The 25,225-nt window shown below is 48.7% G+C and overlaps 4 protein-coding genes and 2 pseudogenes across 4 annotated transcripts in view; 3 read left to right on the top strand and 3 right to left on the bottom strand.

The window, feature by feature from the left end:
• LOC114507444 overlaps positions 1-8,048 on the top strand; it is a 113,430-nt pseudogene extending 105,382 nt beyond the window's left edge.
• The window catches only part of LOC114507421 (GTPase IMAP family member 8), a 772,814-nt gene that overhangs the window by 311,659 nt on the left and 435,930 nt on the right, over positions 1-25,225 (bottom strand).
• LOC114507465 (GTPase IMAP family member 4-like) overlaps positions 1-25,225 on the bottom strand; it is a 658,105-nt gene that overhangs the window by 373,956 nt on the left and 258,924 nt on the right. The window lies entirely within an intron of this gene.
• The window catches only part of LOC114507429, a 359,625-nt pseudogene that overhangs the window by 97,764 nt on the left and 236,636 nt on the right, over positions 1-25,225 (top strand).
• The window catches only part of LOC114508181 (GTPase IMAP family member 7-like), a 251,484-nt gene that overhangs the window by 168,369 nt on the left and 57,890 nt on the right, over positions 1-25,225 (bottom strand). The gene's annotated exons all lie outside the window — the stretch shown is intronic.
• On the top strand, positions 13,965-18,875 carry LOC114507443 (GTPase IMAP family member 4-like). Its single transcript, XM_028525261.2, has 2 exons — positions 13,965-14,093; positions 17,173-18,875. Exons 1-2 carry the CDS (start codon positions 14,037-14,039, stop codon positions 18,265-18,267), a joined length of 1,152 nt encoding a protein of 383 aa, XP_028381062.1. The 5' UTR covers positions 13,965-14,036; the 3' UTR covers positions 18,268-18,875.

Here is a 25,225-nt window from a genome sequence, read left to right as displayed (position 1 = left end):
CAGGATGATCTAAGGAGGAAGAAGCCGTGTGGTGACGGCAGCCCAGACTGGAGTGATGCGGTCACAAGCCAAGGAACTCTGGCAGCTTCTAGAAGGGGGAGAGGTGAGAGGGATTCTCCCCTGGAGCCTCCAGAGAGACCAGCCCTGATAATACCTTCATTTTATCTCCATTAGAGTAATTTGAGGCTCCTGCCCTCCAGTGCTGGAAGAGAATAAATTCATTTTCTCCTAGGCTGCTGGGTTATCGGTGCTTTGTGATGTAGCAACAGGGCACCCACACACCAAGGCTGACTGTTCATTCATGGGGGAGTCAGGACAGTGTGAGGGACCGGTCCTTTCACCCCCTGTTGTTATTTCTGCAATGCTGTAGTAGGTTTGAGCTTTGAATTCATCTAGATCACAGCAGCAGAAAAACGTCCTGAGTTCCATAAGGTGGACCCTGATAACACATGAAGAAATGTTTCTTAATTACACCAGCCTTTGAAAAATTCATGTACATCCACTTGTGTGTGCATATGATGTAAAGAATAAACAAAAACAGAATAAAGGAAATTGTACAAAAGGATGCTGTGGCTTTCTACAAAATTCGTGTCCTTGCTTCTCACGGTGTGAAAGGAGAGGCATCTGGGGAGTGGGAGGAGCAGCTTCAGGAATCACAGGTGAGAACCAGCAGCAGTGGGACAGGTGGCTCAGGGCAGAGCTGGAAGTGGACAGGAGCCCCTCATGATGAGGAGCCTGGGCACATGAACAGTGAGGAGAGAGGTGAGACGACCCTGCTTCTGTCACAGTTTCCTAGACACCATCCCCCCTGTGTTGGGGTTATGGTGGGATTGCCGTGTTGTAAGGGCTCCTCTGTAACCAATGGCCTTGATGCTGTTTCCATCTAAGACCCATATCGTATTGCTGTGGCATCTGTGGATTCTCTCAACCTCTTCCCTCTACCTTGGGGAACTGAACAGCTCACCTGAGCATCACACCCACAGAACAAGGAGCTCAGCAGGAAAACACACAAGGCAGCTTCTGGCAGGACAGGGTTCACTCAAGGACTGTGCAGAGTGACCTGAGACTGGGCCATGGGGGGACAGGTTGAGCAGGAGATGAGGTCCTGGCTGTGCTGCTGAGTCACACCCGTGCAGCTGGGTCAGGGCCAGCCCCCTGGGGAGTGACCTGTGGGGCTGCTCAGGGCCCTGTGCTGAGAGGGGCCCCTCACGTGGGTCAGGGCTCTGTCAATGGCATCTTGAAATCTTCTGATGTTTAAACAGTGGGCGTGGAATTTGCTGTGTGTGAGCTAGACCCTGTGATTTCCAAAGCTAGTTCTGCTCTGTGTCACTACTGAAAGTCAAGAAACTGTTACTGGGCCCTTCACGGTGACCCAAGTCTTTAGCACCAATAATTGGTCCAATGCTCCAGACCAATGACAGGTCATGAACACCCTCATTTCCAAATCTTGCTGCTTCCCTCCTCGGGCAGCCACCCTATTGTCTCCTACTTCCTGCCACCAAAGGTCCTCTTAGTACCTATCCAAAGGCTTAAGAGTTGATGGATAAAATTTCAATCTGTTGAACCAAAATAAATAATAATAACAAATGTTGTTATGGTGATGCAGCAAATGACTGGAACATCGTGTCCACCATGAGAGCTTTGACAACCCACCTCTCACCAGAAACTGGTTCGAGAGCCTGTGGCATCTGTCTGCTGGGTGAATCTCAGACAGGTGCTTCCGTCTGGGCCTGGGGTGGGGGAAGCAGAAAGGGTGGGAGGGGAATTGCGTCTGCTCCCTGGGAGCATCTGTACCTGTCAGACCCTGAGGCATGTTCAAGCTGGCAAGGACCATGTGAAAAAGCCAGAGGGGCTGTGTGGTCACAGAGACTTTTCCCCAACCCCCCTTCCTCTCTTCCCCGTGGTTCCTAGTGATGTAGACCCCTTCAGCTCTGCACCTGAGTCCTGTAATTTCTGAATGAGGAACTGAGACCCTCCTGAAACCCTGGACTCAATGCCCACATCACACAATCAGCACCAGCACCCAAGGACACCCCAAGTCACCTGCCCGACTTCCTCCTTCCAGAATCACCCTTAGGTCACCTGCTGCATAGCAAAGATGACCAGACGATGTACTGGGCTTTCTAGGCAAGGCCTGGGTCATTTAATAAGGGCCTTTGGGATCCACGCCATCATTCAAAATACTGAACATAGCTCTAGAACTTCTGGTGTGGGAGTGGGCACATTGACCCAAGTTTGGAAATTGGCAAAACTGCAGCACCACCAAATTACGGGACACTGCTTCTGTCTCTTTAAAGAAAAACAGGTCCTCTGCTGGCCCCACCCAAACTCAGCTTCCTGGCTCAGCGCTTTCAGGGTGTGAACTCTCTCCTCACAGTTAAAGTACAGGCAGCAGCTGAAAGAGCTTCGTTGGGGAAGACCCGGGAACTCCTCAGAGGGTTGAAGGGAAGGTGAGCCTGGCTGAGACCCAACTGAGCCACAGGGCTGGGAGGGCAGTGGGGCCAGGGCAGGTGCAGGGGTGGTTCTGGTCTGAGGAGGCACCAGGCACTGCACCAGCCGCACAGTGGGACAAGTGTGCTGTCAGAAGGTAGTGGTGGGGGGCAGGGAGGAGAGTAAGGGGCTGTGTTATGAGCACAATGTCCTGCGTCTCATGTGGACAGACTACACGTGTGTTGACAGGGGTGCCTTCACGTGTTTGCTGGTGTGACAGACCCTGGTGCTGCTGCTGAGCCTTCCTCCTCCCTTGATGGGAAATTCATGTCCCCAGGGCAGGTGGTCAGAGCTGCCGGCCATGTGGAGACCAGGCCGTCCAGGTGCCTCTGTTCACTGCCAAGGTCAAGATCCCAGGCCATGTGGTGGCCCTCCAGGGGTGGCCCTCATCCCTGGTGGCAGAGGAATCTAGGACGCAGGGTCCATAACTTGGCAGGGAGAAGCTGGGGCCCCACCGAGTGTCATGGGCCATGAGGAGAATCCCGGGGGAGCACAGGGCTCTTGTGAGGGAGCAGTGCAGAGAACCCCCTATTCCCCCCTCAGGCTGGCGTTCCTTCAGTTCTGGGTTCTGGGAGAGAGGGGATGCCTGTCCCTGCCCGCTCCCTGTCCAGCTTGGACAGTGAGATTTTAGAGCTGGGGCCAAGAGGGAGTCAGGCAGAGGCCACTGTGGGCCCTGGTCAGGGGAAAGGCGGGAGTCGGGGGGACTTTCAATGGAATCCGTGCGCTGCCCGTAACTTGGTATGTCTGTTTCCACCTTCCCTGTTGTTTTCTGGGAGATTTCTCTGGGTAACAAAGGGGGGTCTCCTGTCCAGTAGAGTCAGGCAGTGTGTGTTCTGTCGGTTCCATCAAAGGTGTCAGCTCACCTGCTCCTCCTGTTCCAGCGTCCGTGTGAATTTCTGTCTAAGGAGAGGCCTGGTCAGGTTCAAGGTGGACTGATTTTGGGTGGGAACACTTCACAGGTGCAGCAGTGAACTCCCGTCAGAAGGCACATGACGTCTGGTTGTCAGCCTGTCTGTGACACTAACTGACACTAATGGCGGCCTTAGTCTCATTAAGGGTCACAAGTGATGACACTCAAATGCTGTCACTCCTTCCTCTTGCATTGGGTGGAATAATTCTGTGAAAAGAATGCTCCCCTCAAGCTCTCTCTCATCTCCACAAGGAGCAGGTGTGTGAGAGACACAGATGAACGCCTGACTCTTCCCCTTTGTGTGTCAACGTGTAGAGCAGGGAGAAGCTTTCCAGCAGATGCCCGAGGGAGCGATGGGCCACTTTGAAGAAGGCATTGCTATGACCCCATGGATTTCAACATACTTCATACATTTCACTGGAATTATTATGCATGCTCAAACTGTCCCATTGGGCCCTGTTAGATTCTTAGTCCCTGTGACCCTGCAGTGGCCCCCAGTCCCTGTGACGAGATGCTAGTGAGTGGTGAGCACACCTGGGCTCTCTGGCTGACGAGGGCATGTGGCACCCACGCACACATGTCCGGCCTGGCCCTGGAATCTGTGCTTTCTCCTCAGAGCCCTGACCTGTGGTGGGAAATGGCCTCTGAAGGCTGGAGCTGGGCAAGGAGAGGGCCCATTGTCACCTGGCTCATTCCTGTCCCTGTGCCTTTCCAATGGGCTTCACACTACACACACACACACACACACACACACACACACGCATGCAACTAGATGAGGATTTTTTAGTATAATTGGAGATCTTTTTCTTTCAGGTTTTGGATTTTTGGGGATTTTTCTTTTCGGTTTTCTGTTTTTGGTGTGTGTGTGTGTGTGTGTGTGTGTGTGTATAGAACTTAATGGAGATGAACAATGAAATGATCGCATTTCCAAGTCTCTCGGGCCAGTTCATTACACAGTTCATCCACCTCTCAAGTTCCAGTTACATTTGTTTGTTTCATTCACTCTTGATTTTAGTGTTTTAAAATATAATTTTTGTTGTGTAATTAGGTAAACTACCTTCCTGGTTTCATGATCAACCCTATGAAATCTACGTGTATCCAAGACAGCCAGCTTCTAGCATCCATCCCTGTCCCCCCACCCTGTCTCTCCCATCCCAGTATAAGGAAGTTTTGTGTTGGTTTAGTTCTGATTAATCTGCTATTGCCTTTTCATATGTATATGAATACTGAACCTGTTACAGTTTATAGATGATGTTCACATCCCCCTTACTGGAGAGATGGTAGGTGAACTCCACATTACTTCCTTCCCCTGGTGGTAAACACCCTGGCGGTCTCCCCGCTCTGGTGCAGGGAGACACTTCTCAGTCCTTTTCACAGCCGGCCAGGCCTTCCCGGTGTGGATGCACCTTCGTTCATTCAATGCATCATCCACTGGTGGACATTGGATAGGTTTTTGGTTTTGGTGTTGCAAATTATGATGCAGTAAATAGCTTTATGCATGATTTTTGCTATAATTTTGGTCAGTGTAGTTCAGGGATAAAAGCTGAAATGGGGGATTGGTAGCAGAAGGGAAGGTGCCCGTGGACTCTACAAGGTATTGTGGCTTCTGCTCTGTGGGGTTGGACTGTGGTTCCCTCCTCACCAGCGTGCAGGGGAGGACCTGCAGCCCCCACCCACTCCGGCTGACTCTCAGCACAGTGTGCAGTTCTGCCAGACCTGGAGGGGACAAACAGCATCTCACCTCGGAAATAGCTGTCTAATTTGAAATTACCTTATTTAGTTATTTTATGTTTTGTGTTTTGATTTAGTTTTCTCTATTATGAGTGTATGTTAATGTCTTGGGATGTATTCAAGGCACATTTCAACTACTTTTTCCCTGAATGTTTATTCCCGTCTCTGACTCCATTTTCTACCAAGTTGTTGAACTTTAGTTTCTGTGCTTTTCGATGTTCTTTGTGTAACAGGGAAAATCACCCCCTTGAAGTAACTTGAAAATGGCTTTTCCCCAGTTTGACATTTTTGCTTTAATTTGTCTGTGGTGTTCCTTTTCTCACATTATCTGTGAGATTTTTATGTAATCAAACTTATTCTTTTCTTCACTCTGTGTCAAATCTTAGGAATATTTCCTCTATCCCCAAGGATACAAAGAATCTGTCCACGTTGTTTCTCTTATGTCTGTGGGCTCACTTTTCCATGCAAACCTGGAAGGTAACTGAACCTGAGTGGCGTGAGGCAGTTCCCTGGCTCCTGTGTGGTCACCCTGAGCCCAGAGTCACTCTACTGCCCACCTCTCTCCCTGCCGATGTGAGATGCGGCCTCGTGTAATCTATGGTAGCACTGTAATTAAATGGAATGTAAATGGATACAGTATGAATACTTTGGTCTATTTCTGAATTTTCCGTTTGTGTTTCCGTGTTCTCTCTGTTCGAGCACCAGCCCTGTAGGGCTGTAATTACAGAAACTGCGTGTTTGACTCCTGGTAGAGCTGGTCCTCCCTCCTTATTCCTTTTTGTGGTAGTGCTGAGTAATTTTTTTTCATCCAAATGACCTTTATAATCCATTATGTTAACTTTAGAAAAGTATCTATCAATTGCATTTTAGTGAAATGCTTTAAATGTGAGTCAGTGTCAAATTGGGTCAAATTTATTTTCTTGTCTGAGTAGTTTTCTTCTTCATCTATTGATGGGTTGTGCTGTAACAGGCAAGTTTTCATATTGAACCATCCTACTGTTTCTAAAATAAATCCCACTTAATTATGGTGTATATTTTCTTCAGTGTTTAATAATTTAGTTAATATTTTAGTATTACTGTTTTCAAATGAGACACATCTGTAGCTTTATTTATGGGTGAAACCTTGGTTAACCTTTGGGGTCAATATTATACTTGATCCACAGAAAGAATTGAAACTTCCCCTTCCTTTGTGTGTGGTCAGGGACAGCTCAGGGAGCACTGAGAGAGCAGAGCTGAAAGGTGCAGGTGCGCTCCCCTGGGAGGGGCCTGGCCCTGGTGCTCTTCTGTGGGGAAACTCTGTTGTTTCTTCCCCAGTAGTTGACCTGTGCCATCTCTCTGTTGTCACTGGGATCAGTATGAATAACTGACTGGTACAAATTTTCAGGGAGAAAAGACGGGTGGAATGGTCCTCACTTGCCTAAGCTGACCCCTCCCTGTCTCCTTCCCCTCCTCAGGGTCTTGTGGGAACCTGCACCCAGAGCCTCTTGAACCCGCATGGCCGGCCTTCAGGACAACACTCTGAGGATCGTTCTGGTGGGAAGAACCAAAAGTGGGAAAAGTGTGACAGGCAAACACCATCCTTGGGAAAAAAGCATTTGATTCTAGAATTGCTTCTGGGTCTGTTACCGAGAAATGTCAGAAAGACGAGAGGGCCTGGGAGGGGAGGAAGCTTCTTGTTGTGGACACCCCCGGGCTCTTTGACACCGAGGAGAAACTGAAGACCACTTGTGAGGAAATTGCTAGATGTGTCATCCTCTCCAGCCCTGGGCCTCACGCCATCATCCTGGTTGTACAGCTGGGTCGCCTCACAGATGAGGAGCGCAAAACACTTGACTTGATCAAGGCCGTCTTTGGGGAGCCTGCCATGAAGCACATGATCGTCTTGTTCACTCGCAAAGACCAATTGGATGGTCAGGATCTCAGTACGTTTATAGCAAAGGCAGACAAGCACCTAAAAGACATCATCACAGAGTGTAATTTACGCTGCTGTGCCTTCAACAACAGAAGTGCAGACAAGGCTGAGAAGGAAGCTCAAGTGCAGGAGCTGGTGGGGCTGATTGAGGCAATGGTGCAGGAGAATGGAGGGGCTCACTTTTCAGATCCCATCTACAAGTACACAAAGGATACGTGGAAACGTGTTGAAGAGGCACTGAACAACATCTCTGCTGAACAAGACGCTATGGAAAAACAGGTAAAAGAGAAATATGATCAAGGAAAGATATCAAAGCAAGAAATGGATAAACAAATGGCATTCATACAGGAGAAATATAAAAAAAATGAAATCTATTCACGAAGAAGGTGAAGAAAATATACTTAGAGGTATTTTCAAACAGATTTGGGGTATGCTTTCAAATATATGGCATAAGTTCTGGCACTGACCTAAATTTTATTTTTCTTCTTAATTTACTGTGATTTGTCAATGTGGTAGATTGCATTTTCCATGGATGGCTACAGCAATACCCTCTATCCCAGCTCTGCTTCTTTTACTCTGTGTTGTTACTTTTTCTGTTGAGTTATGACAACTCTGTTCCCCGTCTTTGAAATTCCATGGATGCTGTGACTGCTTTGATGAGTAGTGGCTGGACTGACTTCTGAAGTTAGACAGGGACAGTGCTGCCTTGCTCTCTGGGGTACACACTCTCAGAAGGTGGCCCCCGTGCTGTGAGGAAGCTCATGTTGCCCATCGAGAGGCCCCAGGAAGAGGACTGGAATCCTGGCCCCGTCCCTTGCCCGCTCTTCCATCTGCCACTGAGACCACCTGCCAGCCTTGCAGGTGTGGCCACAGGGTAGTGGGTTTGCCAGCAGCCAGCAGAGCCACCTCAGGGGAAGCTGCAGAGAGCAAAGATGGGCCACCCGCACTGCATCCCGCCCAGTTTGTAGATTCATGAGAAGAATAAATGATGCTGTTTCAAACCACGAAGCTTTGGGCTGGTCTGTTGTGCAGCGACAGCTCCCCAGAGCATCCTCCCAGCTCGTTCCCCACCCCCACAGTGCCAACACGGGTAAGGAGTGATTGAGTGGGCACAGTCAGGCTAGAACACGCTGTGCAGAGTTCAAAAACTGAATTTAGGAAAATCCAATGAAAAGCCTGTGTGTGCCATGGGTCAGCCCCTCTGGTGGTGCTCATTTTCTCTGTCCATGTGTATGAGCCTGCGGGCAGTGAAGAGCAGGCCTCTCCAGCAAGACGGTCCTGTGGTCCATGGAGGTCTGGGAGGTGCTAAAAATCCTTGTAGTGTTTTTCTCTCTTTTCTCTTTAAGGGACCATCCTAACATGAAATGTCCCTGACTGGAACTTTAAAATACACTCTGTGCCAAGTATTTTTCCTTTTCCTCTGCAGATCCACACTCTGCCCCCCTCACCCCAGCTCTGTGCCCCAGGAGTCTGACCTACATGGGCCACATTGTTACTGATCTCAGGGATTGTGCCACTCGGGGTGTTCTGTTCAAGGACGAGATGCGGTGGCCTCACAGACGTGGCTCGGTTGAGTGGTCGTCTTCTGACAAGTTTGACTCCTGGTCAGGGCACAGGACTGGATTTTGGGATCTGTCCCTGGTGGGGTTGTGTGTGAGAGGCCACGGATCGAAGTGCTTCTCTCACTTTGATGTTTTTCTCCCTTTGTTTCCCCCACCTTCCCCTCTCTAAAAATAAATAAGTAAAATCATAAAAAATTGAGAAGTGGCTGCCACAAGGTGGTTTTATTTACTTGCAGCCAGTGAAGGAGACAGGGGTCTCACATCCTAAGTTCTCTCTCTGGGAAGGGAGGCGGAGCCAGAGCTCATGTGCGCTCACTGGTCAGTGCCACATCAGCTTCCTCTTTGCAGTTGGCTGCACTTACCTGGGGGGCTCCTGCCAAGTGCGTCCTGCCTACAGCTGGTCTGCAGACACTGTGCTGCATGTGAACTTGTGGGAAGAACAGCCCTGAGTGAGAGGGGCCCTGACCTGGAGGCCCCTGTCCTGTCTGTCCACGTCAGCGGGCTCCCTGGCTCTCTGAGTCTTGCTGGGCTCTTGCCAGTGGGGAGTCCGAGCAGGAGGCCTCTTTAGGGTAGAAAAGAGAGGTCAGAGTCCTTGCTCTCCTTTCTCTCTCCCTGCAAGGTCATCTCTGACCTGCTGTAACCTAAAACAGAAGGTCACACCTCCTGTCATGAGCCCCCTTTCTAGGTTCCAGCTCTCCTTCACCCCCTTAGGGGTCATTTCCTCACTGCTACGAGCAGTGCCCCTTGTCACTTGCACACCCTGTGTCCACCACCTGTAGGAAACCCTTGCACTTGACTCTCCCCCAAGTACCTCATTAGAGGGAATGTTCAATCCCAGCAATACCCACAGTCGGTTCTCTTTCAGACATACCCCGCTCTTTATCATTGTATCTAGAAAAATTCCCTCCAGTGCTTTCTGACACCAGAAACACTTCTCCTGGCAGCTGACATCTCTGTCATTATCCAAGGAGGAAACTGCGTTCATACCTGACCAGTGTGCTGATGTATCACATTTACTAAATCACATGAGGATACAAGTCAACACCCTGAGAGATCTGACCCCCAGCCCAGGGAAGTTGCTAAGTCAATGTTTCGGGTCATGGGGTTCTGGGTGTAAAATGTTTTCCCTGATTTGGGGGACTGTTGTCCTCACCTGTGTTTCCTCTCCCACGGGACTGCAGTGTTGCTGGGGCATCTGAGAGAGCAACCACCTAATGAGCCACCTCCGAGGTCATGAAGCCCCTTGCTGCCCCTCTTGGGGCCCACTGAAGAAGAAGGGGGGCATGTGTTATTGTATGGGCAGTCATCAGTGATGGGGTGCTGGTGACAGGTGGGACAAGGATCTCATCCTGGCACTTCCTCTTAAATGCTAAAATGTCGCTGCATTGAGCAGAGGAGCTAAAGCAGGATGATCTCGACCTGAAACAGGACTGATGGGTGAGCCAGCTATGAAGAGAGGCTCAGCGTGGAACTGCCAGGACAGTGGGTGTTGGTGAAGGCGGAGCCTCCCCGGGGAGAGGCAGAGCTTCGGAAATCATTCCCCTGTGTCCCCCACTGTCTCTCGTGAAAGGAGACCTGTTTCTTCCACCAAGGCTGGTGTCCCTTTGGCTCCCACACTCAGAGCAGTGAACCCACTGTGTCTGTTACTCTGGGGAGGTCATGGGGAGGATGTGACCTCCAGTTGACCTGAAAACTGGACCCAGCTCCCTACGCCCCCAAACCCCAGCCTGTCCTTGTCCTGAGAATGAGCATTCAGCTCACACTGTCACTACCCAGGAGCTGCCTCAGGGACTCGGCCTTGAGAGAGTGACATGTTGTTGAGACCTCCTATGTGGTGCACGTGACTGAGCCCAGCTGAGGGGTCTATATACACTCTTCAGACCTGGCAGGTGCACCACACATTTGTCTTGGAGACCAATCAAGACCAGCCTTGTAAGTAAGCTCCTTGTGCATTAAACTGCCAGCTCCCATCTGTGGAGGTCTGCTGCTGTCCGGGGTGTCTCCTGGCTCCATATGAGGGCTGGTGTCACCTTACTCCAGGGAGGTGAACTCCTTACATCAGCTTTGAAAAGAGCAGTCTCCCCTACATCTATAAACAAATAAGAAAAACAGAGTGCCTAAAGCAACTGTTCTCAGGTTCTTTCTTCCTGCTAAAAAGCATGCTGATTTTCCAAAACTCTTCCTAAAGCGGGATTTGGAATCAACAACTGGCCATGCTGCAGAAAATCTACATCATCTCCCACTCCGGATCTGAGCCCTCAGCTCTGAGTCTGGGTCTCTGCCCCTCACGTGTTTACATCAGGGAACACTGGGGAGCATGTCCCCGAACAGCACAGAAGTGGGTGGGGAGGTTGGGAGGGGAGGGTGCGGTGGGCAGGGGTGACTGCTGGGCATGAGGAGCAGACTCAGGTCTGGTTGTGCTGATGGCACCCCTGGTGGAGACACATGGGAAACTCAGTCTGCTCTCTGTTCTCACTGCAGGCTGTGTGTTATGGGTCAAAAATGTTTATTCCCATCATTTTCCAATTTAAATTGGGTCATTTGTCTTTTTATTAATGTGTTGTAGTTGTTCTTTATACATTCTGTTCCTTTTTCTTTTTAAATATTTTCTGTTATTAATGCATATGCTCTTACAATTGTGCTGAATTTCCCCCCTTTGCCCCCCTCCACCCAGCACCCCCACTCCCACAGCCATCTCCCCACCATTGTTCATGTCCATGGCTCATACGTACAAGTTCTTTGGCTGCTCCATTTCCTCTACTGCCCATGGCTGTTCTGTAAGGACCCATTTGTACCTCTCCATCCCCTCACCTCTTCACCCATTCCCCCACATTTGTCTCCAGGTGTTGTTTGATTTCTTCCTTAATCTCATCATTCACCCATTCATTCTTTAGTAGCCCGTTATTCAGTGTCTGTGTATTTGTGTGCCTTTCTTGTGTTTTCTTCCCGTTCTTGATCTCTAGTTTCAAACTATGGTGGTCAGAGAAGACTTTTGTTATGATTGCAATGATCTTAAACTTATTAAGACTTGCTTTGAGTTCCAAAATGTGGGCTGTCCAAGAAAACGTTCCATGTGCTTTGGGAAAAACTGTGAGTTCTGTTGCCCCCGGGTGAGGTGCTCTGGACACATGCATTACATTCATGGGGGCCAGCGCATCCTGGAGGGCTGCTCTTTCCCTGTGGGATTTCTGACTGCAAGATCTGTCGTTGATGCCAGTGGGCTGCAGTACCCCACCACGACTGCAGTGCTGTTCGTCTTTCCCTTCCTGTCAGTCCCTCTTTGCCTCACACACCAGGGCTCCTGCACTGACGGCACAAACGCTCACACGGGTCACATCCTCCTGCCGGGCTGACCCTGTGGACAGCACGGGGCGGCCTTCTCTGTCTCCAGCACGGCGCTTGTGGTACAGCCTACTTTCTGTGCAGAGCCCTCTCCCATGAGTCAGTGTGGACAGCCCCTCCCCCCACCTCCTCTCTCCTCTTCCTGGTCCTCAGAGTCCTCACTCACTTAGCTCAGCCCTCAAAGTCAGAAACCGGAGCAGGACGCAGATTTTTCAGGTAGAGGAATGTGGGTGATTGTGTATGTGTAGGGGGGAGTGCCAGGGAAATGTGGGGTGTGGAGCATCGGAGTCCCCTCCCCCGGGATCCCTGTTAAACCTCCCATCAGACTTGCTCTCAGTGCAGGTTTCTCCTTGCTTTCTGTGTCCTGTCTCTGCTGACTGACTCTGGGCTGTGACCTGCTGTAAAGGCTGAGCCCTGCACATTAGCCACTCTCACAGGTTTGCTGCTCAGAGTGTATTTGTACAAATAAATGATTTCTTTCATCTCCTGCAGAATTTATAAATAAACTTGAAGCTTTCTGGGGTGGAGCTGGGTGAGCGGGCAGATTGGGCTCTGAGGGCAGCTGGTGGGCGAGGGACGCAGGGAGGCGTCAGAAGCAGGGTTGCCACACCCAGGACCAACTGTGACTCTGTGGCCAAAGCTGATTTCTCAAAGTGCTGGGCTTCTCTTCTCAGTTTGCAAGAAGTGTTTTCTGCTCCCGCGCTCTAAGGGATAAAGACAGAAGTCCTCTTTTCAAAGGAGCGTCTTCTATCTAACTGTGTTTCAGGTGTGTATTTGAAGGCTCCTATCAGAGGAGCCTGCCCTTCCCAACTCCCATTGTCAGTCTGTCCCAGGGAAAGTCCCCTCCACTCCCTGTTCTGCTAACAGCAAAGTCCGCTCCACTCCCAGCTCTTCTGACAGCAAAGTCCCCTCCACTCCCTGTTCTTCTAGCAGCTCTCCCCACTGCCAAACATGTGTAGGCAGCGAGGAGATGAAATATTCACAGTGTAACACGGTGCTTCTGTGACAGTGAGCATTGATGGATGAGGAAGGGCAACCTTTTTCTCAGATGTAGGCTGGACATCAAGGAAGCAACAATGAGGGACTTTTGATCAATGCTTTTATTTAACAATATGTGTTGTGAAGAACTCTGTGTCCAGTAATGTGTTTGTCCCAGTCATAAGGGAATACAAGACTGGGCACTGCCCTGGAGGGTCCACTGTCATGAAGCTCACAGCTGACCAGGGCAGAGTAGAGAGAGCAGATGCAGAACTCCCGGCTGAGATCTCTGCTCCATGGGGACCCCTGGGAGCACTGGGAGAGCCAGTGGCGAGGGGACTTCAGTGCAGCTGTCCTGTGGGTGGTGACGGTGTTAGGGGAAGGCATGTCAGAGAAAAATAAGCAAAGTTTAGTTTTAAAAACTGATTGTAGAGGTGAAGCAGGACTGAGGATGAGAGGGTTGGTTAGGCGCTGTGATAGGGAAACCGATCCCAGTGGCCTGCCTTCATCTGTGGTGGGAGCAGGGACACTTCTGCACATTTTGGAGGTCAAGTCCATGGGATGGATGAGCAAAACTGAGGAGAGATGTGTTGTAGACAACGCCAGGACTCTGCAGGATCCCTGGGCTGAAAGTGAGGCCATCCACTGAAGGAGGGGGAGGGGAACAGGATCATCCCTGTGACCTGAAGGCAGCAGTGGCTGGAGAGCAGGGGGGTCAAGGGTTTCCTGTGGCCAGTTCTGTGTGAGATGCCCATGAACTTGCTCAGTGGAGAGGCTGAGAGGGATATGAAAGTTCAGACCTTTGGGGAGGGTCTAAGCTACAGAGTATGTTCAAATAGAGGTCAGAGCAACAGGTTACTGAGGGGATGGGTGAAGGGCACCCAAAGCCGAGCTGAGGAAGCACCTGAAGCCTGTATGTTTGTGCAGAGGAAGAGCAGGAAGCAAAAAGGACACTGACCAGGGGAGTGGAGCAGAAGTGTGGGAAGGAGGAGAAGTCAAGTAGCCAGTCTAGGGGAAGCAGGGGCTACTGGCTGCAGGAGGTTCGGTTTGCAGTTACTCTCCATTTCCCTGAAATGAGTTGTGTTTCTTACCCACAGGAACTCACACGACAATGGCAGCTCCACTGCACAGCTTGAGTTCCAGCATCAGTGAACCCTGGACCAGCCATGGTAAGAGGGGACTCAGGCTCCCCAGGTCAGGCTGAAGGAGGGGACCTGGTGGGGGCTCTCCTGTCCTGTCTGCCAGTCCCCAAATGAACAAGACCCAAATACCCCCAACCCCACTTCTCATGTTGTCTCCATCAACTCTGCTCTTTCTTTTTCTTTGACTCTTCACCCTGGTCCCTCCTGACCTGGCGTCACTGCTCAGAGGAAGAGAGGTTACAGTGCCCTGAGTGATCCAGGCTTGATGGGGTTCTTGTCTCCTATTTCCCAACATGAGCGCACATCAGTAAGCACAGCTGTAGCCTCTCCCAGTGTTTCTCTGCCCCTCTCTTCAGCCCCAGAGAGGGCTGAGAAGTAGGAATGTGAGAGTAGGTGAGTTTTGTTCAGGTTCCTATTTATTCAGATGATAGGTTCCTATCCTCTGACCCAGACTCGCTCATGTAAACAGTGGTAAGCTAGTGGTTCAGCACAGCATTGGATCATCATTTTTTAAAATTAAATGTAATGGGCTGACTTTGGTTAATAACACTATATAAGGTTCAGGTGCGCAATCCTATTATCCGCCATCCGTATACTGCATCGTGTGCTGGCCTCCCAAAGCCTTGTCTCCTCCCATCACCACACGTTTGACCCCTTTACCCTGTTCACCACCCCCCCCACCTCCCTTTCCTTCTGGTCACCCCTACACTGCTGACTGTGTCCATGAGTTTGTTTTGTTTTTTCACCTGTGGCTTCCTATTTTATATCCCACATGTGAGTGGATTCCTATGGCTCTTGTCTTTTCTTCATGTGACTTATTTCATCTAGCATGATGCTCTCAAGATCCAGAAACTGAATAATTTGGGACTGGGTAGACCCATGGATGTGTCTGGTAGTCAGCAAGCTCTCAGGCATGCCAGGGTGACAGGCATAAGTGGGCCTGTGTTGCTCATCACCCATTAGGTGAGTCCAGTCTCTTCCCAAGGCAGCTGCAGGGCTCTGCAGGGCAGAAGGAGACAGTCAGCCACGCACGTCCACACTTTGAGGACCCACGCTGGGATCATGCTTCTGTTGATCTCTTGTCCAGAACAAGTCATGCAACCCACCCAGATTGAAGGGGTGGGAAATGGACTCAGCATTCACAGATAGAGCTATAGATCCACATCCCAAGGAGGCATGTGTTCCAGATGGGAACATCCATGGCCACAGCAGCACTCTGTCACCTAGATCGCCATGTGCCCTCAGCATTAGCAAACTGCTCCAGGGTGGAGCTGGCCTGTGGTGGCCTTTTGTTTCACCTCCCAGGATTTTCCCACTCCCTGTGTGGTGATGATTGATGCCCTCAGGGTGTCCCTAGGTGGAGTCTTCCACTGTGGTGCTAACGGGACAGTGCTCTCACTTCCCACCCACATTCCCCTTGTTGGTAGCCATCCTGTGTCCTGTGTTCTCAGCTTCTGGAAACTTACCTTCTCATCCCAGGATGCTGGTTATCAAATGTGGGAAACTCGCCCCCAGGGGAGGTTTGGTTACTCCCTGGATTAGCAACGGCTTCCCCACAGAGTGTGTGGAACATGGGGAATCACTACTGATCTTGTGGGAGCCAGAGATGGGGGTTCTGCCAAATCTCTCCTCTGTTTGATGGATATTTAAAAAATCATTCTTGTTACAGAACAGACAGAAGGGGGCATACTGGAGATAAAGAGTCTAGTCAGGGGACAGCTGAGGCATGGATGGTGATGTAGGTTGGGCTGGTATGATGGTCTTCTACATGGAGAGAAGCACTCAGATTGTGGATGGAGGCAATAGAACATGCCTGTGGGTTGGATCTGGAAAGCAAAGGGAAGAGAGGGATCAAGGGAGATTCCTGGACTTTTGGTGTGAGGGCCTTGGTGACAGTGATGATGTCTCTGAAAGGGAAATGCAGTCATCGCTCATGTCTCTAATGTCATCAGTGTGACTGTGTGGGCACAGACTCTGAGCAGAGACAGTGGCTGTGGTACAGGGTCCTTCTGTAGGCCTCTGTCTCACACAAGGACTGCACTGGATGGTGTTTTATCTTGAGAAAACCGGCCCTTAAGTGAGGTTGTCAGTCGTCTTGCCTGGTCCCAGGCTGTGCTCACCAAATCCTGAAGCTTCCACTGTGAGACCCATTAAAGAGAGAAGCAGAGATCTACTAAACAGAAGTAGGGAAAGTGCTATGCAGATGATCTGGTGTGTAACTTGATGGAGTTATGTTGAAAACATCGTTCGGTTGGTAGGCTATGCTGCTCTGTTATGAACCTCCAAGTTTTCTAGGAGGTGGGTGCACCTAAGCAAGTGAGACTAAGAAAGTGTAGTTCTACTGATGCTAATGTGTATGAGTTGTTATTGTAGTTGTTATTATTATTATTTAAGTTTAAGTGGTTTTACATTAACTCCAGAGAACTATGTATACTTTCTGGATATAAGCTTTCAACGTGTTAATTTAAAATCAGAAAACTTCATTAAATTTGTACACCAAGTTGTAACTTGAAGTAAGGTGTTTGGTGATTCTGTGGGTCACAGTCCCTGATGGGAGGACTGTGTGTGTGACATGTAGAGGAACACTCCTTCTTTCTTCCCAGGTGCCCTGTTTGCCCTGCAAAGTGGGAGGGCCTGAATCACCCCCGTCCCTGGCTTCTTCACAGGAAGAAGAAAACTTCCCTTGTGAATGTGATGTGTGAGTGAGAGCATCTGCTGTGACGTCCCACAGTCAGCTTCTGTGTCATCACTTCCTGCCTTGGCTTAGGAGGGACAGCTACTCCTTACACTGGCTCTGAGTTCTCACTTACACCCTTGGGCGCCCACCTCCATGGGCCCTAAGCTGCTAAAGGTCAGAGTGAGCAGCCCAAGGGACTCTAGAGACATGCCCGGGATTCCCCACGTCCTATAGCAGGCACATGGAGCCCAAGAGCTTCCTCAGAGTTCCTGTGGGTACAGGGGTGGCTTAGGAGACAGGAGAAGAGCACGCAACAGAGACAGGCACCAGTAGGTGGGGTATTATTTTACCCATATGGTTAGTGGGGTCCTGCAGGGGAAATGCTGGAGGTCAATCTAAGACTGTGGCTTTTGTTTCCTGATGTTCCGGGGCTTGGAAACCAAGACCCCAGAGAGTCACAACTGAGACTAGTCTTAGTGGGTAAGACCGGAGCCAGAAAAAGTGCCACAGGGAACAGCATCCTTGGGAAGAAAGCGTTTCATTCCACCATCGCAGCAAAATCCATCACCAAGTTCTGTGAGAAAGGGAGTAACACCTGGACTGGGAGAGAAATTGTGGTCGTGGACACACCTGGCCTTTTCGACACCGAGGTGCCAGATGCTGACACACAGAAGGAGATTGCTCGTTGCATCCTCCTGACATCCCCAGGGCCTCATGCGCTGCTCCTGGCGGTCCCACTGGGCCGGTACACAAGGGAACAGCAACAGGCCGTGGAGAAGGTGCTGACGATGTTTGGTCCCACAGCTAGGAGATTCATGATTCTCTTATTCACCCGGAAGGATGACTTGGATGGTGTGGCATTCTGTGATTACATAAAGGGAATCCCAGGGTTCATTCAGGATCTGATAAAGGACTTCAAGGATCACCACTGTTTGTTCAACAATAAGGCAACAGGGGCTGAGCAGGAGGCCCAGAGGGCACAGCTGCTGGACCTGGTCCAGCACATGGTGATGGAGAACGAGGGGGGATTCTGCACTAACGAGATGTACCAAAGGGCTGAGGAGTCAGTTCAGAAACACATACAAGTGGTAGAGGAGCAGTGCAGAGCTGAGCTGGAGAGGGAGAAGAAGCGGATAAGAAAGGAGTGTGAGGAGAAAATCAGAAACCTGGAGGATAGCCTGGAGCGGGAAAAGAGAAAGGCAGAAATGGAGAGGGAGTTGGCAGAGAGGGAAAAGCAGTATGTTTCCAGACAACGAAATGCCAGGGGTGAAGTGGAGCGTCAGAATAAGATACTTGACATCATCATGGGAGCTTTGAAAAATGCTGGCCTACGTCTTACAAGGCTGTTCAAATTCTCCAAAAGACAAATGAAAATCTGTCTATATTTCCTGCACATTTTTAGGGGCCCCTTCCCCACAGAACTCATTCCCCAAAGTCAGAGCTCCCTGCTTGTTTTCCTCAGGCTCTCAGGACTAGGGAAGGTGGGAAAGTTCACTGTTGGCCATTGGTGGACGTTTGATTAGTTTCACAGGGGAGGGACACATGCCAAATCTGTAAAACTCCACAGCAGAATGTACGGATGCCCCCTGTGACCTGAACTCTTTCTCAGACACACAGAAAGGAATGGAGGAGGACAAAGTCGGTGACCCCAAGCTTGCTCTGTTTATCCCTAGTAACCCTTTCTCCTCCAGATTCTTTGGACATTGTCAGATAATCTCCATCTGTGGCTTATACTCCTTATTTTTGCCTTTACAACCTCAAGGATTATTTTACCCATGTGGTTAGTGAAATCAATTCTTCGCATGAAGTAATCTATAGATAGAGATGCTTATAGAATTCTTTCTTGATGAACATGAACTTGTTGAATTACATTTTTATGGAAGGACTGAAATTGTTCCTTATCATTGGCCCACTGAAGTACAAAGATTTATCTGAAAAACAGATCTCAGAACTCAGTGAAGTACAATGGCAGAAAGGACAAAAGATACAGATTGAACAGGCAAGAGAGCATCGTTTGGAGTATTCAGATGTTCATGTAGAAACTCTGTGACCAGCCTCAATGTCAACATGTTGCTGAATGACTAGTCCTCTCCTTTTCTTGGGAAGCCAGCTGTTGCCACCGCACCTCCATGTCCCCACACCCTGCTGACTCCCTGCTGGGAGGGTGTCTCCACACTGCTGTCCAACCCCCTGAATTGTTTGCTTACTGTTACTACAATAAAACTTTACTCTTGTCTCATATTTGTACAAAACCAGAAATCTGTCACCTTAGGAAAGGTCACTACTACTTCTTCAAACAGCACAGGGATGGATTTCACTTTTTGGTAAAAGTTCAAGATGATTTTGGAGCTTGACCTGTCTACCCCCAAGAGGCCTCTCCCAGTTCTTAGCCCCTCCACCCATCAGAAACCACATTCTTCTTGATTCCTTCATTAGCTGCCTGTAGAAACTACATGTAACCAAGGTTTCCAAGACCTGTGGGGGTTTCCTGGTTACAGATAAGGTCCCTTTAATTGTATGGATGACAGTAATTGAAATCTATCCCTTCTCTCCTGGGAACTTCCTCCAGAATAATTTCTAGAAGATTCCAAAGCACATTTCCATGTTGTACCATCATGTCCTGGTTGTAACATGCCCAGAGGGAACTTTGGTGGTCTGCCCGGAGAATGAACCAAGGGACCGCAGTGCAGGTCAGGTCTGGTCACCACTGGCCAAAAGGGAGAGAGGACAGTCTGGTTTCTATTTTGGAAAAGTAGAAGTAATAATAAGAAAAGATGGTTTCACATCCCGAAAGAGACCACCTCCTTTACCTTTCTGAGAGGGGATAATTTATGACGTGTCTCTGTCTGCTGGGTGGTAGGATAAGCCCTTCCTCCTTCTAGAAGGAAAACCATCATCTTGGTGCAGTAATGCCCAGTGCTCCCTGGGGGATCCCTCTCTGTGTCTTCCAAAATCTGCAGTGACAAAGCCACTGGCTACGGAAAGCTCCATACCTGCTGTTCATGTGGGGCCAGCGAGGGAACTGACTTGCAGGTGTGTGTGACTCCGACACGATGGACAGAGGGCACATGACTGAGAGCTCAGAGGGAAGCACCGCAGGGGCACCTCAGAAAGTCCCTCTATGAGCAACAAACTTGGGGCTGTCTGAGCTGCGGACATGTTCCCTGAGCCAAGTTTCCCCAGCTCTCCCAAGGGTGGGGGCCTCATGGTCACAAGGCACTTGGTACAAAGTGGTAAGTAAAGAAACTATTACTTGGACTTCTGGCCAAGATGGAGGTGTAGGTAGACACACTGTGCCTCCTCCAACAACCAAAATAAGGACAACAAAAATTTAGAAACAAAAAACAACAACAACCAGCACTGACTGAAAATTGAGCTGCATGGAAGTCCGACAACCAAGGAGTTAAAGTAAACACATTCATCAAAACTGGTAGGAGGGGTGGAGTTGTGCGGCCCGGTGGAGTGAGTGGCAGCAAAAAAACAGGTGGCTGGCGGACGGCAGGTGCACAAGGCAGCAGCAGGCGGACCCAGCAAGGCAGCGGATTGTGGATGGGCACGGCACGCAAGGCAGCTGAGGACTGTGCAGTCCTACATTTGCATGCAGATAAACCAGGCAAAACTGGGGAGTGAGACAGACCAGGCAACCTAGGCTCCAGTGCGGGAAAATAAAGCCGCAAAACACCGATTGAAAACACCTGTGGGGATTGAGGTGCTGGGAGAGACTCCCATCCTCACGGGAGAGTTCGTTGGAGAGACCTACAGGGTCCCAGAATGTACATAAACGCACCCACATGGGAATCAGCAGCAGAAGGGCCCAATTTTCTTGTGAGAAGTGGAGAAAGTGAGTGAAACCTGGCAGAGAGTGGAGCAAGCGCCATTGTTGCCTCCTGGGCCCCTCCCCCACAGACAGTGTCACAACCCACAGACTGGGGTGCCCCACCCTGGTGAACACCTAAGGCTCTGCCCCCTCACTACTAACAGGCAGGTCATGACCAAAAAAAAAAAGGCCCAAACGAAAGAACAGATCAAAGCTCCACAACAAATACAACTAAGCGATGAGGAGCTAGCCAGCCTATCAGATGCACAGTTGAAAGCACTGGTGATCAGGATGCTCACAGAATTGGTTGAATTTGGTCACAAATTAGATGAAAACATGAAGGCTATGCTAAGTGAAATAAAGGAAAATGTACAGGGAACCAATAATGATGGGAAGGAAACTGGGACTCAAATCAATGGAGTGGACCAGAAGGAAGAAAGAAACAACCAAACAGAAAAGAATGAAGAAAGAAGAATTCAAAAAAATGAGGAGAGGCTTAGGAACCTCTGGGACATCTTTAATCGTTCCAACATCCAAATTATAGGGGTATCAGAAGGGGAAGAGGAAGAGCAACAATTGGAAAACTTATTTGGACAAATAATAAAGGAGAACTTCCCCGATCTGGCAAAGGAAATAGACTTCCAGGAAGTCCAGGAAGCTCAGGGAGTCCCAAAGAAATTGGACCCAAGGAGGAACACACCAAGGCACATCATAATTACATTAGTCAACGTAAAATGAAGGAGAGAATCCTAGAAGCAGCAAGAGATAAGGGGACAGTAACCTACAAAGGAGTTCCCATCAGACTGTCAGCTGATTTCTCAAAGAAATCCTGCAGGCAAGAAGGGGCTGGAAAGGAGTATTCCAAGTCATGAAAGGCAAGGACCTACATCCCAGATTGCTCTATCCAGCAAAACTTTTATTTAGAATGAAAGGGCAGATAAAGTGCTTCTCAGATAAGGTCCAGTTAAAGGAGTTCCTCATCACCAAGCCCTTATTATAAGAAATGTTAAAGGGACCTATCTAAGAAAAAGAAGATAAAAAAACATGCATAGTAAAATGACAGCAAACTCACAATTATTAACAACCACACCTAAAGCAAAACCAGAGTAAGCAAACAACTAGAACAGGAACAGAACCACAGAAATAGAGATCACATGGAGAGCTAGCAACAGGGGAGTGGGAGGAGGAGAGAGGGGGAAAAGGTACAGGGAATAAGTAGCATAGATGGTAGGTAGAAAATAGACAGGGGGAGGGCAAGAATACTATGGGAAAATGTAGAAGCAAAAGAACTTACAAGAATGACACATGGACGTGAACTAAAGTGGGGGAATGTAGGTAGGAGAGGGTGTGCAGGGTGGAGGGGAGTGAAGGGGGGGGGAAATGGGAGAACTGTAATAGCATAATCAATAAAATATATTTTTAAAAAGATTATATTTCCCAGCTTCCCTTGCAACAAGTATGGTCATGGGACTAAATTTTTGCCAATGAGATATAAAGGAAAATGTTGTGGGGATTTTGGGGAAGTCTTTTAAAAGGGGACAAGAAAACTCCTTTTTTTCTATTGCTTGGAATATAGATGCAATGGCTGGAGCATTAATAGCCATTTTGACCCATAATGTCACCTTGAGAAGTGAGACCAGTACCAAAATGATGGAGCAGATAAAATAGCCTCAGTTACTGACACCATGGAGCTAGTATATCAGTCCTGAGGTGCCTATCTCCATACTTATCTTGTATAAGAAAGAAAGAAACTTCTATCTTCCTTGTCAAAAAAAAAAATAAGAAAGAAACTATTACTTTGTTCCCAGCTCATCGACATCAAACAGGTGTGAGCCCTGTGGTGTGTTGGATGAGATGGAAATGTTTCCATATGAAGGTCAGGTAGAAGGTGAATTCTCATGTGCTCTATTCAGCTGTGCTGCATCCTCTGTCCTACATGTGGCACCACAGTTGGTCCTGCCGTGTTCTTTGCATCACAGGGAAGGAGCCAGGGAATGTTCTTCATCAGCCCATTGGTGATCGGTCCCCGTCAGGGTCTGCCCCTGAAGTCTGAAGCAGATGCTCCCACCATGAGGGACTGGTAGCGAATAATGATTCAATTTCTCATCTGAGAAGTTCCAAAGATTTGAACAAACCTATAGCACCAATTTAACTTTCTTCCCTGAGTTTACAACATTCTTCATAGATTTGGGAATTCTTTTAGACCCACAACATTATTTGGGCAGATGTCTCATATCTCACTTCCCCTACAGCTCTAAAGAAGAGCACTTGGGAAGGGTTCGCAGGTGGCGGGGAGGGGAGGGAGAGGGTTGCCCTGAGGAAAGAGGAGGAAGAGGAGGAATACGATGGAGACTCGATTGACTAGGGCTGGACCATGGGATTTACTCTAAGACCTCCCTGTGAGTGGCGTCACTGCTTGTGGGAGTCTGGAGGGGACAGCATCAGAGGGAGGAAGTGAAAAATGACAACATTGGGACAAGAGGAAGCTGAAATGAAACAAATCCCTGCTGTAATCTCTTTGGGAGAAGAAGGGAAGAGAGGAAGGTCAATCGAGGTGTGACCCCCGTAGGGTTCCCAGGACACACACCCTGTCCACCTGCATCCTGGGGCACTGGGGCTCCTTAGAGCACTGAGAGGGAAAATGAAATTTCCTCAGTGCTGTTGTTTGCTTTGTCTGTGTCCTTCATTTCAGCCAATGAAGGGACATTGTTTACTTCTTCTTTGTTTTTTGTTTTTTGTTTTTGTTTTTGTTTTTATTTATTATTATTTCTTTTTTAACCTGACCCTGGGCCGCAACGTTGCGTTCTCAGCAGGGAGCAGGAGCAGAAATCTACGTGGATGTTTCAGCCATTCCCTCTCTGTGACTTAGGGTTCAGAGCATTTTTTAAAAATATCCTCACCTGAGGATATGTTTATTGATTTTAGAGAGAGCAGAAGCTAGGGGGAGAGAGAGAGGGAGAAAGCATCCATCTGTTATCTCCCCTGTGTGCCCACTGGGGACCAAACCCAAAACCTTCTGGTGTGCAGGACCATGCTCCCAGCAATGAAGCCACCAGGCAGATCCAGAGCTTTTATTTCTTTTTCTCTGTGGTTGGAGAGAACCAGGTGCTCTGGGGTCAGCATCGTGGGGAAGCTGACGTTCTGCTGGACGTCGCCAGTGGATGCTGGTCAGTGGGGTCCTCCCTCTTTGTTGGGCCTTTCAGTGTTTATGGTTGAAACTGTACTCGTAGCGTTTAAATACATACTGTCAATTGAAAAATAACTTGCAATTCTTCAAATTTTAAATCGGTTCCTGTTTCGTATTATTAAAACTGTCTTGTCTTCTATGGGCAACTGTTTGATGCCTTCATGTGAGATCTTTCATGTTCAGTGTGCTGTGAAAGTGTTTGGGTCTTTTCTTAAAATTTTCCAACAAAACCTTCCATTTCCAAAGCAATAATTTCTTTTACCATTTCTCCATTTAAAATCATTTTTTGATGATTTTTAAATTTATTTTTAGAGAGAGGGGAAGGGAAGGAGAAAGAGGGAGAAAAACCTGAATGTGTGGTTGCCTCTTGCTCACCTACTACTGGGGACCTGGCCTGCAACCCAGGCTTGTGCCCTGAGTGGGAATAGAACCAGTGACCCTTTGCTTCTCAGGCCAGCACTCAAGGGCTGGTTGAGGTTATATTTTATGTAACTGTAAAATGTTCGACAACAATAATGCATAAATGGGGAGGGAGGAAGCAATGGTAGAATGTTGCAGAGATCTCACAGGACTTGTGCTGTGATGGACTGTTCACCGGAGGTAGAATGTAGGTTAAAGGTGCATACTGTCAATCATGGAGCAACCACTGGGAAAATCACATGAGGTGCAGCTAATAAAGCAGTAGATGAAATAAAGTGAAATTTAAAAATTCACCAAAGAGGCCGAGAAAAGGGAATAATAGGACAGATGGGACAACAGAAACAAGAGGCAAAATGATGAATTTAAATCCAACCATATCAGTAGTTGTGTTAGATGTAAGTTATCAAATGCTCCAGTTACAAGACAGTCAAGTTGGGTTTAAGGCAAGACCCAACTGTATTCCGTGTAAGGAAACCCCTGGGGCTCCTCCCTACATCCCAGCAGCTCCATCACTGTCCCTGGGGGACCTCTGGGCTCCATCCCTCTCCAACCAAAGGGCAAGAATCACGTGTTTCGTTGCTCCCCGTGGACACTTTTCTTTTCTTTCTTTCTCATTTGCTTACCATTGACCATCTGCCGGGGTCCGGCTGCAGCTGGGTCCAGGGGTTCCTGAAAGGTGGGTAAGGCATCGGCGATGGGAGACAGACATCAACATGCCTCAGAGGACGGTGATGCTCTGTTCTGTTTATTGCAAGTACAAGCAGGTTTTTATACTTTCATTTTTGGTAGTGATTAACATTCGAGATTAGGTGAAGCAGGAAAAAATCAATACAAAGGTAACCAGGAAAAGTAAGAAAGTTTCCATAGATTCAGTTATATTAAACAAAGATTGTTTTGACCAGGAGAGCCATAAATCAGACAATTAGAAATAGCTGTGTGTACAGAGTTTGAATGTCTTATTGTTTATTAAAGTTCTCAGAATTTGTCTCGAGGCAAAAGGATATGCTAGATTGAATAGAGGTTATAGGAAATTCATTATAAGGCCTCTGTGATGTCT

Source organism: Phyllostomus discolor, chromosome 10 (genome assembly GCF_004126475.2).
Source record: "Phyllostomus discolor isolate MPI-MPIP mPhyDis1 chromosome 10, mPhyDis1.pri.v3, whole genome shotgun sequence".
Taxonomy (NCBI): Eukaryota; Metazoa; Chordata; class Mammalia; order Chiroptera; family Phyllostomidae; genus Phyllostomus; species Phyllostomus discolor.
The sequence above is the reverse complement of the archived record's forward strand: the minus strand, read 5'-3'. Positions and strand labels throughout refer to the sequence as shown.